This window comes from Epinephelus fuscoguttatus, linkage group LG2 (genome assembly GCF_011397635.1).
Source record: "Epinephelus fuscoguttatus linkage group LG2, E.fuscoguttatus.final_Chr_v1".
NCBI classification, from domain to species: Eukaryota; Metazoa; Chordata; class Actinopteri; order Perciformes; family Serranidae; genus Epinephelus; species Epinephelus fuscoguttatus.
The window spans coordinates 49,763,163-49,777,211 of record NC_064753.1 but is presented as its reverse complement, the minus strand read 5'-3'; the positions used below and the strand labels follow the sequence as shown (position 1 = coordinate 49,777,211).

Below are 14,049 nucleotides of genomic sequence, written 5' to 3'. Positions count from 1 at the left end.
AGTTTGACACAAGCGTCTTTAAATAAAAATGGTTTATTCTCTTTCAATATAGCTTTTGTTCTATCCGTAGCAGAAAAGAGCCTCCATGCCACTCAGTGCTAAAACTGGATCTCAGGTCACCACAGCATCGTAATGACGGACAAACGTCTTTACAGCACAACACCGGCTTGATACTGATCCAACAACAGTCACTTTGCTCATTTTAAAAACAGGTTGAGGGGGAGGAGGGGAGGGAGGAAGAGGAGAAGGAGGAAGAGGAGGAGAGGGTGGGGGGGTTCGGATCTGATTTCAGACCTGATTTATCTGTGACTCGGTCCAAGCAGCGCAGATCCCCCCTCCCCCCCCGCCCCGGGCTTTGTTGGGAGAAGTTTAATCCGTGCGTGTTTGTGTATGCTGCAAAATTGACATCTTGCTCCAGTATGGCTGTTGATGTGGAGGCAGAAGTTTCTGCCACGAAAAGGTCACAAGTTGAGGTAACAAAGATTCTTCCTGAGTGGACAAAGAGGGGGCAAAAACAAACCAATCAGAGGTCAAACACTGATCATCTGATGAATCTGATGATCTTAGAAATGTAAGCAGTGTGTTGCATCACACAGACAGGTGCTTCTGTTCTCTAGGCCTCGTCCACACCTACACGAGTGTTTCTGAAAACAGGGTTATTCCTTCTTCCTTCTTAAAACTGCAGCTAACGTTACGTCATGTTTTATCTCATAACGGCATTGTGTACGTACAACATGAGCTCTGTCTGTTGAAAATATTTCCACACTGCTGATTCCTCATAGTCTTTCTCTTGGCTGCTCGCTGTCTGTCTGCTGCTGTTTGACGGTGACAGACTTTCGAAATAAAAGCATATTGTAAAGATGACGATATAGATTGATGTTTTTGTATCCATGATATTGGATCATTTAATCAATATATTGATCAGATTGATGGAACGTTACACCCCAAGTGGACAAAAGACCAAAACTCATATACATAAATATACATTGTTAGATATTCAGATGTAGGTGTGGACGAGGTTTTTTAACCTCCATGAAGGAGGATTCATTCAGTGACTGCTGCATCAGACTGCATTAGTTTTAGCTACTTAAAGGGATAGTGCACCCAAAAATAAAAATTCAGCCATTATCTACTCACCCATATGCCGATGGAGGCCCTGGTGAAGTTTTAGAGTCCTCACATCACTTGCGGAGATCAGCGGGGGGAGCGCCAGCACACCTAATGGTAGACGGCGCCCCAGACTAACGTCCAAGAACACAAAACTGAATCCACAGAGTACCTCCATACTGCTCATCCATAGTGATCCAAGTGTGCTGCAGCCGCGACATAAAAAGTTGTTTGGAAAAACATCATATGAACTCTGTTTTTAGCCTCACTGTAGCCTGTAGCTCTGACTGCTTCTCTGTGTTCACGTGTGTGCGCTCAGGGTGATCGGTGATGCACGGTCTCTGAAGAGCAGCAGTCTCGTCAGTACTGATGTCCAGATTCTTAAATGCAGGCATCGCCAATTCCCAGTCTGAGCAGCAAAGACCTTCCTCATCCGTTGGCATTGCTTTGCATTTGAAACAACTACACCACCAGGTTTCCAGTGTTCGACTCCGGTATTCTGCGGCTGGCTGAGGGTTAGGCTCATGAGCTGCGGCGGCTGCTTCGTCCAGTAGCCTGAGTTCCGTGCGTATACTCGGGCTCAAACAAATACGGCTCAACAAAGAAATGCTGTTCCTCCTCAGTTTCAAAGTCTTCAGACATGTTGGGCTGTCCTTTGCTAAAAGACCGTAGTGCAAATTATCTTTTAGCTCTGTGGTTACTGTTGTCTCCCCCTGCGGCGCACGTGTCACATGATGTAAACACGGGTGAGCAAAGCTCATGCTTTCGCTGGTCTTGCGTGGTCTCATATGACGTTTTTCCAAACAACTTTTTATGTCGCGGCTGCAGCACACTTGGATCACTATGGATGAGCAGTATGGAGGTACTCTGTGGATTCAATTTTGTGTTCTTGGACGTTAGTCTGGGGCGCTGTCAGCCTCCATTAGGTGTGCTGGCCGCTCCCCCCGCCGATCTCCGCAAGTGATGCGAGGACTCTAAAACTTCACCAGGGCCTCCGTCGGCATATGGGTGAGTAGATAATGGCTGAATTTTCATTTTTGGGTGCACTATCCCTTTAATGCACAGACAGCTCAGTGTGTATACACACATGTATGTCTAAAACAGATTGTTTTTGTGTGTGTGTGTGTGTGTGTGTGTGTGTGTGTGTTACCTGCTCTCTGGTTATCATGTTGCATTGGAGCTGCTTATGGCCTTTGTGCCGTCTGTGTTGGCGTTTGCCTGTTCCTTCACCACAGGATCTGAGGGACCAAACACACACTGTGAGTCAATTTATCTGTGACAAATAAAACAAATACAGGTTTGTCTCTGTCGCAGTGTCTCAAGTTTGACGGTAACTTAGCTGAAGTGTTTCTACAGTCTGTTCTCAACGTTTAAGGCAGCACTGTTCATGAAAAGAAGTCTTTAGGAGGAGACAGCAGATCAACAGTACATGCCACATGGAAGTGACATACATGCAGCTCTGAATCCACAAGAGTCTCAGCTTTCCAGTCAGACCCAATTTATGTCATTTAAAGACTGTTCAGAGATGCCAGTGTGCAGAAATAAATAAATACAACAGCTGACATTAACACATGCTGTGTGCAAAAACTCTGCCCAAAACTAGACTAGCAGATCTGTAAAGGGGAGACTCGTGGGTGCACACAGAACTCATTTTCATTCAGATACCTTGAGCCCAGAGGTTGAGGGACTCGTTTGAAACGGCCATCGCATTTCTTTTCCTTGCCAAAATTTAGCCCACATTTGGAGTGTTATTTAGCCCCTTGCTAAGATGCTAGCATGATATGGTTGGTACCACTGGATTCCTTAGGTACTTTAGTTTCATATGATCACAGTACCATCACTAGCTTTAAAATCAGCTCAGTACAGCCGATGCTTGCGTTAATATTGACAGATGACTCCGGACACGTAACATCTTTTCATACTGAGGAGGTTTCAAAATTCAAGTCACCAGTTAATCCACTAAAATTCACTCAAAACTTACAATTTAAGCAATATTAGTTTTCATGGAGGTCTTTCTTACAGTGAGATGATAAACTGGTTACAGCAGTGAGAAAACATCAGGTCAGTATTCATGTCAGATTCCGTCCTCCTCCCTGCTCCTGATCGTTCACACTGTTTCATGAGTTATTCCTCACTGCTCCTGATCGCCATGTGAGCGGCGGTTCACTGTGTGTGGGTGTGTGTATACTAACAGAAGTATGGGTGCTGCATGGCCTCAGCGGCTGTCAGCCTCTGCTGGTGGTCGTAGCGCAGCAGCTTGTCCAGCAGGTCCAGAGCCTCTGGACTCACCAGGTGCTGGTTCTCTGACTGGATGAACTGCTCCCAACGCTTCCTCGTTTGCCTGGACACAAAAACATTGAAGGCTGGATCTTTAGTGTCCCCCCTCTGACACAGAGGAATTACACAAACAATTTGGAAACATGCTGAGGACAAATGCTTGAATGTGAGCTCACTGCATCTCTTTTTGTTTTTCTTGAATTCTTCCTCTGAATGCTGAGTTCCTTTTTTAACGCCAACACTTCTGAGGATTATCAGCAGGGTTGCCTGCTGGTGTTCCACCACTGTGGCCTCTCCACCCCTCCTGACCTCGTTAGCTCTGGCTGGTTGATGTTTAACGCATCATTACGAGTAGTCGCCTGTTTAAACTCATCTCATCGTGAATCTTTGGTCTGAACTGAGTCTGTCGGGCCGGGCTCGGTTGTAACTAACGCTAGCCATTTTTAAATAGGAGTTGTGCAAATTTGCAGGAAAGCCCAATCAGTCTTTTTTCAGCATTGGCAGTATAAAAACAAAATCGGGGAGTGCAGCAAAATGCCGCCTACCTACTTTTGTTTATACAGAATGTGCCTTTTTTGGGGCAATGGGGGGCGTGAGCAAGTAACAAAACGTGTAGCTCAGCGTGTGACGTAAACAGTGACGTGGGAGGGAAGCTGCGGCTGGTCAGTCCTTCGGTGATTCTCTCATAAGTCGGCCCGTTCTTCACCGTCCCCGTCATCTGACGGTTAATGGCCTCTTTGTTTGCGAGGACAAGGAGGGCGCACAATTCCTTGTCTCCCCAGTTGCTCATCTTTACAGTGTCTGTCAGGTTTGTGTTTCCCTCTTGCTACTAGCTGCTCGCTAATTCCTGCTATCAGCTGTTTCCTGTTTATCCACCGCCAGTGGCTCGCATGTGCGGCGTCTTCAACATCCCCTCTAGTTGCAGAAGGCCGCCTCGTACTGTTTAAACTAAAAGGGTTCCACCAGTATGTCTACCCTACGAGGCGGAAAATTGGTAACCTCGGATCAACTCGCCAATCCAGCTCAGTGTGTCTAAACGCTCGCAGACTGCCGGCAAAACGGCCCAACATTCGCTGAAAATCTGGCAGTGTAAAAGGGGCTTCTGACAACCAGCCTGATGAAGTCAGTCAGGAAAAATGATCTGTTCACTAGAACCTGCCACTTGACCACAGAAGAAGATGTAAATAAGATTCCAAGTTTCAGCAGATGAACTGTCAGGTTTGAACATCATGATACTCACTGTCCCAGCAGGTCTTTGAAGCGTGTGTCCAGTTCTATGTGATATTTGTGCAGGTAACCGAAGAGCTCATCTGTGCCGAGAACCTTTGCAATGCGGACCAGCTGGAACACAACACACATTTATTACATTTCATTGACAAAGTGCAGTAAGTCAACGCAAAGACATCTCTGTCTCAGTCTGTGCTCAGGAGTCCAGCTTGTGGTGACATTATAGTTTGAGGAAACGTTTTCTTTGATGAGGGACATGAGTCTGTATCTGAGACGTTAGTTACCTGGTCGTAGTTGTCCTGGCCATGAAAAAATGGCTCCTTCAGAAAGATCATGCTGGCCAACATGCAGCCTAGACTCCACATGTCCAAACTATAGTCATACATCTGAGGGGGAAGAGAGAGTGAATCACACAACAAGAATAATGAAAGAAAACAGAGACTGACACAAATCCTCAGATAAATACCTGATAGTCCACTAGCAGCTCAGGGCCTTTGAAATAGCGGGAGGCCACCCTGACGTTGTATTCCTGAGCGGGATGGTAAAATTCTGCCAAACCCCAATCTATAAGACGCAGCTGTGACACAGAGAGAATATACTCATTGATCTGGTTTATATTTCAGGGTAGACTTGGAGTAACCCCTAGGAAATATGTGACAATCAAACACCTGAAAGAAATGGTGAAAATTAGGATATTTTCCCTAAACAAAAAAAAAAAAATCATTTGTTAGTCCCTCCTTTAAGTGGGACTAATTTAGTAGCAACAGAGTTTGCAGTACCTTTCTCATCTGGTGGTCGATCATCACGTTGTGGGGCTTCACGTCCCGGTGCATGATCCCCATACTGTGACAGTAGTCCAGAGCCTGAAAGAACACACAGAGACACAGACTCAACACTGCAGCCAGTTTATAACCACAGTCTGTTCTGTTCCGGTGCCTGTTCCTCCCAGAGTGTTTCACTGGTCCAGCTTTCTCTTCTCAGTTTCTGCACAGTCGGCCTGAACTGATATTTTGGTACCAAGTTGACGCCAAATTTCTGAAAACACGATGGTACTCATTTTTCTCCAGAACTGTAGGAACCAGTGATACAACTTTTCTTATGTGACAAGGCAGCATAAACGCCTTCAAGTCTGCCGTTAAATGTCAAAGGAATAAGAAGAACAACAGCACGTGTACAACAGTGACAAGTGCAGCTGCAGCAACAGCGCCGCCTCAACTCATCAATAATAACGTAGTTTTTTTTTTCCTGAGACAAAAATGTTTTGTTAATTCTTTGTGATGGGAGCGCTGCATATTTACACTCTGCTACAAACAGCAGTGTGGCGAGGCGCTGAGGCGTCTGCACATCTGACATTTTTTTCTGGTCGTAGAGAGCCGAGAAACATTCAGCTTTAGGTAAACGCCTGTGCTCGATACTGTCACTTTTTACTAGAGGTGGGAATCACCAGAGGATCCATGGTATGATATTATCATGTGATTTTAAGAGTATTGTTGATGAAATATATTCAATTGTAAATTATGTCCCCAAAGAAAAACTTGATCAACATCTGTTTCATCTAGTAAGACAAAGTTTTCAGTCTGTTGACGTCACTTAAGCCATTTTTTTTTTAATTTCAGCAGTAAACTGTGTCTAATGGACGGAAAAAGCAACTGATAAAGTTTAATTTGTATTTGTAATATTGATCATTTATATAATTAAATTAAATGATACTTGGCACTGTGTGAAGATACAACATTGCCACACAAAAATACCGCAATACAATACCCCTACTTTGTACCCAGCCATCCAATCACAGTGGAGGAGGGGCAGGACAAACAGCCGACCACAAAGACCAACCGTCACATCTTAGACGTACGAGCTGAACAACAACAGTGGAGGAAAAATGTGTGTAAATACTGTAGGATAAATGTTCATATGGTTCCCACTGGTACTTTGCCTTCGAGCTGGACTGTCAGGGACTGATAATAAAATTTAAATTAAATTAAATTTGAGTGTGTTTTAATAAAGGAGTGTGTGTAAGTGTCTGGGATTTATTGTTTGTTCTTTTATATGGTCTTCATCAAATGAAGTGGAATTTCACTTGTATTGATACTGACTACTATATTTCTGGGATTGTGACATGCCTGGTCTGGACCAACTCACAGATTATTATTTTCATTCTTGATTAATCCCTCGATTGTTTTTTTTGGATTTGATTAATTATATATATTCTTTAAAAACCTCAGCCCAGAAGTAAAACATATTCAATTTGTGGCAAATTATCACATTTCAGAAGCTGCAAGGTTTTTGCTTGATTAATTATTTAAAAATGATCAGAGTTGTTGCTGATTGATTTTATTCCATTGACAGATTGTTTAAGAGCTGATCTGGTTTGAACAAACCTCTCATCTCCTGACTCTCTACAGTTGTTTCTCTCAGCAGCACATTACACTCCTGTCAATCACCGAAGATAACTCCTAACAACCTACAAATACAGTGCGGCACCATGTTTGTATTTAAAAGTGGTGATAAAATAAAAGCTGACATTAGATTAGTGGTGACGTGAACCAGATGTTTGTGTGTTTACCTTGAGCAGCTCATACATGTAGTAGCGGATATCATAGTCTGTCAGCTTCTGGTAAAGCTCCTGCAGAACAACATGAAGAAATCATTAATAACATGAAGCCAGCAGCTCAGCCGGCTTCTGCACATGTACAACATCAACTGCAGGGTTATAATGCGTGTTATTAATAATGGACAACAATGACAGTTGTGCATGTATGATGTCGGCCAAACTTAAGTACCTTAAAATCTGTGTTATTGATGCACTCAAAGACAAGCGCTGGTGTTCTGGACTGCAAAGAGAGGACAACACAAGGCTCAACTGAGGAGAGCAGCAGGTAGGTGGAGATTATCACACACACACACACACACACACACACACACACAAACAAACACAGCTACACGCATGGCTGGATTATCGCTGCTGGCGTGCCGACATGCAGCAAAGTGATGGCAGGACTCAAACTCACCACCGGATCTTTGACCGTGTCCACCAGGCGGATGATGTTGGTTCCTCCACGCAAGTTTTCAAGAATTTTGATTTCCCGTTTGATCTTCTTCTTCTTGACGGGCTGCAGAAGAAAAAGACGTGAATTCAATGTGACTGTAAAAAGAAATATTCTGAGCACAGTCAAAGTCAACAAGAGTTCGATGGACAGCTGTAACTTCTTTACAACAGAAGTCATCAGCTGACAGTGGGAGCACAAAACTGAGTTTAACAGCACAGGTAACACATCCAGTTTTACCAGCTTTGGGAGAAAATATATGTCGAGTCACTGCTGAACTGCAGAGAGCAAAGAAAAGCTCACGTGTTAAAGAAACAACACAGCAGGAGTAGAATCAGACTCACCTTGAGGATTTTCACCACCACCTTCTCATTGTTGGTCACATTTATGGCCTCAAATACTTCACTGTACTTCCCTCGACCCAGTTTACGCACCAGCTGATAGTTGTCTTGATTGCTGAGTGAGAGTAGAAACATTCATTAGTAATCATACTAAAGAAATCAGCGTCACTGATCGAAAACTGCCAGTTATTCAATGGATCTATTAGATGTTTCTTTGGCCAAATGTCAGACGATCAAAGGATCTCTTCAGAGGGCTTGTTTCATCTGACCAACGCGGAAAAGTATTAAATGTACAATAATATGAAACAGAGAAAAACAGTAAATAAGTTAAGTTGAGTTAATAAATTACTTTAATGATTCATCAAATTATCACTGATTTATGTTCTATCAATAAAATGTGAGTTTATGAACATGTTTTTACTTCAGCATTAGCCACGTGACACTGCAACCTACTGGAAAAGGAAATTATGGTTCATTATATGATCTCTTACAGCTAGGACTGGGCAATAAATCAATATATCAATATCATGATATGAGACTAAATATCGTCTTAGATTTTGGATATGGTAATATTATAGGTATACAATAAGTGTTGTGAAACACTGCAACGTGTAACCGTACCTCCAGTTTGGCACATGTGCATCATAGTCCCAGTACTCTCTGTTCTTCTGTGTGTTGACATCGGTGTACACCCGTGCCTTGCTGCTGGCCGGCGTGGATCCGGGCATCGCTAGCTTTGCGGCTCCGTGTCGAGGACCTTCCCCTCCCTCTGAATACTTCTTGGCTCGATACTGGAAGGCAGCGCAGCGACTCTCCAGAATACGTGGCTCTAAGAAGATCCCCGGGCTGCGCTGACCATCGGCTTTGGCTGCTTGCGCCCTCTGAAGAAAGGCGTCAGGCCGGTCTGACGTGACTTTGGTGCAGACTGATAGAGCTACGAGGACCGAGTGTGTGAAGCCCCTGAGCAGGATGTTAGGCAGGATGGGATGGAGACCCGCCAGCTGCAGAAGGAGCGGGGAGAAGGAGAAGATGCTGAGACAGAGGACTGACATGTAGGTAACAAGTAGGCTCTGATGTGGGAGTTAAAGAGAAACTTGAGAGGTAATATTTCAGTCAATCATTTGATCTATGTACATTTTTCCGTCATTGTATTGAGTTTGCGCTTATTTATGGAAAAATAAAATGATAAAATCCTCAAATTTGTGAAGCTGCAGGACAAACAAAAAAAAAGCATTTTTGCTTAACAAAATGACTTAATGGGATAGCTTACATTTTTTGGAGTTAGGTTGTATGAGGTGCTTATCAACAGTCAGCTTAGCTTCTGTGTCGGAAGCCTGTCTGCTTCTCCAAACTTGGTGCGTTGTGTGTAAAATACTGACTATGGATACGTACCTCATATAAACCACTTCAAAAGAACCACACTATCACTTTAATGTATTCATCGATTATCAAATAGCTGCTAATTAATTTCCAGTCAACTGACTAATCAATTAATCAAGTAGTCATTGCAGCTCTGTTTGTTTGATTCTCTGCTGTCACTGCTTTTCTCCACCCAGACCTCAGACATCAAAGAAAATTGTGCTCAGACATGTTAAACCTGGACTGGATTTACATGGAGACTCTACAGAATGTTTTAAACACAGTTTCAGATTTAAGAAACGGACATCCGATATCAAATACAGAAAAAAGGAGATTTTTGCTTTGCTTTTTCTCCATTAGGCCCACATTAGACCAGATCAACCTGAAAAACCACTGCACTTAAACCTGTCAGACCTAAACCAGATAAGCATGTAGCCTTTAAAACCCCCTTTGTCACACACACAAGGTCATGTCAAATTTTGTTATCACTGTGAGAGCACAGCACCCTACAAATACAGAGCATTTTATCATAATCCAGATTAGATGGCAGAAAAAAGAGCAATTTTACAACATTTTCTTCATCCACATCACAGCAAACCAGGTGGAGACCAAAAATCACTGTACTGAGATCTGTCAAACCTGCAACACATTAACGGATATATACTAAAGACTGTTTAAATACACAGTTTCAGGTCTGTGATTCAGCTTTTATTCTATTTTCCATGTGAGAAAACAGTAAGATATCCATCTCCAACCAAAATAAATCCAAAAACTGCTGTACTATAGATTTGTTGAGCCTGAATCAGATTAACACAGAAGCATATACCAAGGTTCACATCTACGATACATTTATTCTATTTGTTAAAAAGACAGAAGGACAATGTCGACATTTTTTTCTTGTCAAACGTGGACAAGGTTTATACTTCACAGAAGAGAAAATCTCCTTCTCAGATTTGTGATAACTTGATTTAACGGCCACTTCACCACATTTTCTCCATCCACATCACGGCAACTCAGGTGTCGACCAAATCCCACTGTGATTAGACTTGTCAAACCTCAACCACATTAAAATAAATACATAAAAGACTGTTAAAAATCCAGCATCAGGTCTGTGATCATTTTATTATATCTTCTATTTGAGAAAACAAGGGAAAGGGCAGCAAATCAGGTGTAGACAAAATACCACTGTAGAAAAGACCACATTGAAATAAATACACTAATTACAGGGCATTTTGTAGCATTTTCTCCACCCAGATCACAACAAACATGAGGAGACCCAACACCACTGTGCTAGGGTTGTTTCACTTGAACTAGACTTACATAAATACTGTAGACTGTATAAAACCCAGTTTCAAATTTGTGATACTTTTATTATATTTTCTTTTTGGGATAAACAGGGGAAAAGGTCTGTCTCCAACCAAAGAAAAAATCCCAAACCAACTGTATGTATATTTATCAAACCTGCACTTCACCCAGGTTCAGATGTGATGCATTTACATGGTTCACAATTAGAGTCCACAGTTTTCAGGCAATTTCACAGCATTTTCTCCACGCAGATCACAACAGACCAGGTGCAGACCAAACACCACTGTGTTAAGACATATCAGACCTGGATCACATTAACATAAATGCACTAAAGACCATTAAAAACACAGCTTCACTTTTATGATAACTTAATCTTCTATTTGAGAAAACAGGGGAAACCAGCAAACTCCAATAAAAGCAAAATACCAGATCAACTGTATTCTCATCTTATTAAATCTGGCGAGGTTAACAATTAGAGTCCGCAGTGTTTAAAGGCTTATTTCCAGGCCATTTCACAGCATTTTATCCATCTTGCACGCAGCACACAGGCATAGACCAGATACCAATGTATTAAGGTTGAGGTTTACATATAATGGCTGTTAAATAACCCAGTTTCAGGATAGTAAAACCTTTAATCTCTCTGTAAAATCAGACCAGACTTTGCTTTTACTCCATTTTCTCAGTGTGGACCACACCAGATCAGGCCTAATTAAAAAAAATACAGACTGCATTGAGGTTTAACAAACCTAAACTGGATTAAAATATAGATACTCTCCGGCGTCCTGTCTCATTTTACACCCCTGTCAACTCTGGTTTCCCCAAAAACCACCAACAATTTTAATATAACCCCCAAAACTGTGTGGAGCCCCGTCACGACACGGTCTCCCCGGGGCCTTTTTCATCGGCCACACAGCTACTTATTCCACTTAAATGAGAGACGAATTAAAATGAGCTTTCCTGGTTACCACAGTTATCTTACCATTTCAACCCATCTGTGAGGACGAGCATCATTTCCGATCACCTCATCTGACGCTAACTAGCTAGTTACGGTGACCTAGCTTAGTTAGCACAACATAAAATCACAAAATGTGAACCCTGAATGCAGCAATACACACTCACACACACTGTAATGTGTGTATTTCACACAAGAAACATTTACAGATAAAAAACAATTTATCAGTTTCGATATTAGTGAAAATGTGTAATCAATAACGGGGGGCTAAAGTTAGCCTGCTAACCTCGTCGTAGAAATATCCGAGCTCAGAGGAAGTCCGCCCGACATGAACGTTAGCTCGTTAGCACCTCGTTAGCGGAACATTAGCTCTCCGTGCAGCCGATGTAGCACCTCCACGTTTGAAGTTATTGATCATATGTGTAAATATCATCCGTATCGGCGATAAATTAATTTCATCAGAAGGGTGGTGGAGGTACATCGAACAGCGGTTCGTTAGCAGAACCAGGATGCTCTTCCCGTTTGCGGTAAACATCACCCGGAAGTGAAGCAAGAGGCTCCGTGACCTTTACAAGTAAAAGTCCCGCATTCAATTAAAAAAAAGTAACGACCTAAAATTTACTTTAAAATGATGTAATTCATAAAAATGACTTAATAACGTGAAAAAAAAGTTCACATAGCCTCTTTTATTTTTTCATATTGCTTGTTTTATTTCTCCTGTAGACCAAAGATATTCAATTTACTAACAAAGAGAAATTGCAAGCTTTAAAGGAAAGTTCAGTTTTGTTTTTTGTTTGTTTTGAGTTGAGTTGAATGGGGTACTTTACTATAGACTGTATATTACAGACAGCACATGTCAGGAGAAGCAGGCTGGAGTGCGACACAGTAACGTACTGCTGTGGGCGGGGGCGGCAACAAAACGTATTTTAGCCACCTAAAAAAAGTCCCACTTGGAAAAACCCAGTATTATGCGTATGCTACACTGAGAGTGTTACCACCGCTTTACCTTTCCGTCAGACAACTGGTTCCAACACGAAAACCACTAACGGCTTCAGTTCCCCCATTTATGCTTCCGTCAAAGCCACCATACTCCATTGACAAAAACAGTCATTTTAACATGCTGAACACAGGAGCTGCTGATCTATCACTGCATCCATCAGTTAGTTATGTTGTGTTACTGTGTGACTTTGGTGACTCTGAATTAAAATTATCAAATGCAAAACTCACACAATAACATAATCTAACTCTCTGACAGAGGCAGCAGTACACCAGCAGCTCCTGTGTTCAGCACTGTTAAATCGCTGTTTTTCTCAGTGGAGTCTGGTGGCATTGACGGGAGCAATTTAATTGCTTCATCTTCCCATTGGAAATCGCTGTCTGACATTCAAGTAAAGTACTAAAAATACTCTCAGTATAGAGTGAACTTAAGCTGTATTGATTTTTTGGGTGTGAGTTTTTTCAGATGGCTAAAATAGATTGTGTTGCTGACCCCTCCACAGCAGTACACTGCTTAGCTTCCCTGTCAGACTCCAGCCTGCTTCTCCAAACTGGTGGTGTGACGACCATCTACTGCATATAATATAGTCGTTGGATAAGTGCCCTATACAACCCTACTTCAAAAAAACTGAACTGTCCCTTTAAACACCAAAATATATGTTGTTTGTCCTGTAATAATAAAGTGAGTATCTTTTGTCTACAGGTAGTCTAAAACAAATAATGCAAGTATGAAAACACTGGTTCTGGAACCAAATGATTAATCATTACTCAAGAAAATAATCGCCAGATTAATCGATAATAATACAAATTAATTGAGAGTTGCAGCTTTAATATGATTTATGGGCAGTTGTTTAATAACTCCATGTTAAAAGTATATATCCTGTTATTATATTTTAATTTGCACTTTACAATGATTTATATTCCAAGTCACAAAACAGTGAGTGATGAAGTCTTTAGTTGTGACATTAAGCAGTGGTTCCTTTACAAGCAACACTACTTTACCACACTGTAAATACACTGCGTTACAAGTAAAAGTCCTGCATTCAGTTTTTGTACTTAGGTAAAAGTTTAGAAGTTTTAATACATAAATAAATAAAGTGCCAAAATAGATGCTGTTTTTCTGTGATAGTAAATTCGATGACTTGTTTTTGGTCTAAAGGTGAAATTAAATAAGTGATGTGAATGTGAAACACTGCCCATGGAGACTTTTTTCACTTTATAAAACAAATGCTTCAAGAAAATAATCTGCTGATTAATCAATAAAAAAAAAATAACTGAGTTGCAGCCTTCATTTAATTTGTGGGCACTATTTGATATAAGATATCCTGCAGTTGTTAAATATTAATTAGCACTTTATCATTATTTATATTCCAACTCATGAAACAGTGAGTGATAGTCCTCAGTTGTAACATTAACATCTCAAGCAGCGGTAGAGGAA

At 41.6% G+C, this 14,049-nt stretch overlaps 2 protein-coding genes across 2 annotated transcripts in view; one reads left to right on the top strand and one right to left on the bottom strand.

Annotated features, from left to right (window-relative positions):
• LOC125880938 (dynein regulatory complex protein 1-like) overlaps nucleotides 1-14,049 on the top strand; it is a 480,097-nt gene that overhangs the window by 356,387 nt on the left and 109,661 nt on the right. The window lies entirely within an intron of this gene.
• LOC125881111 (casein kinase II subunit alpha'-like) lies at nucleotides 16-12,143 on the bottom strand. Its single transcript, XM_049564125.1, has 13 exons — nucleotides 11,902-12,143; nucleotides 8,621-9,000; nucleotides 8,003-8,114; nucleotides 7,623-7,724; nucleotides 7,395-7,445; nucleotides 7,178-7,237; nucleotides 5,391-5,474; nucleotides 5,078-5,188; nucleotides 4,896-4,997; nucleotides 4,625-4,725; nucleotides 3,300-3,448; nucleotides 2,258-2,345; nucleotides 16-489 (listed from the first exon to the last, which is right to left on the bottom strand). The coding sequence occupies exons 2-12, from the start codon at nucleotides 8,725-8,727 to the stop codon at nucleotides 2,272-2,274; spliced, it is 1,053 nt and encodes a 350-aa protein (XP_049420082.1). The 5' UTR covers nucleotides 8,728-9,000; nucleotides 11,902-12,143; the 3' UTR covers nucleotides 16-489; nucleotides 2,258-2,271.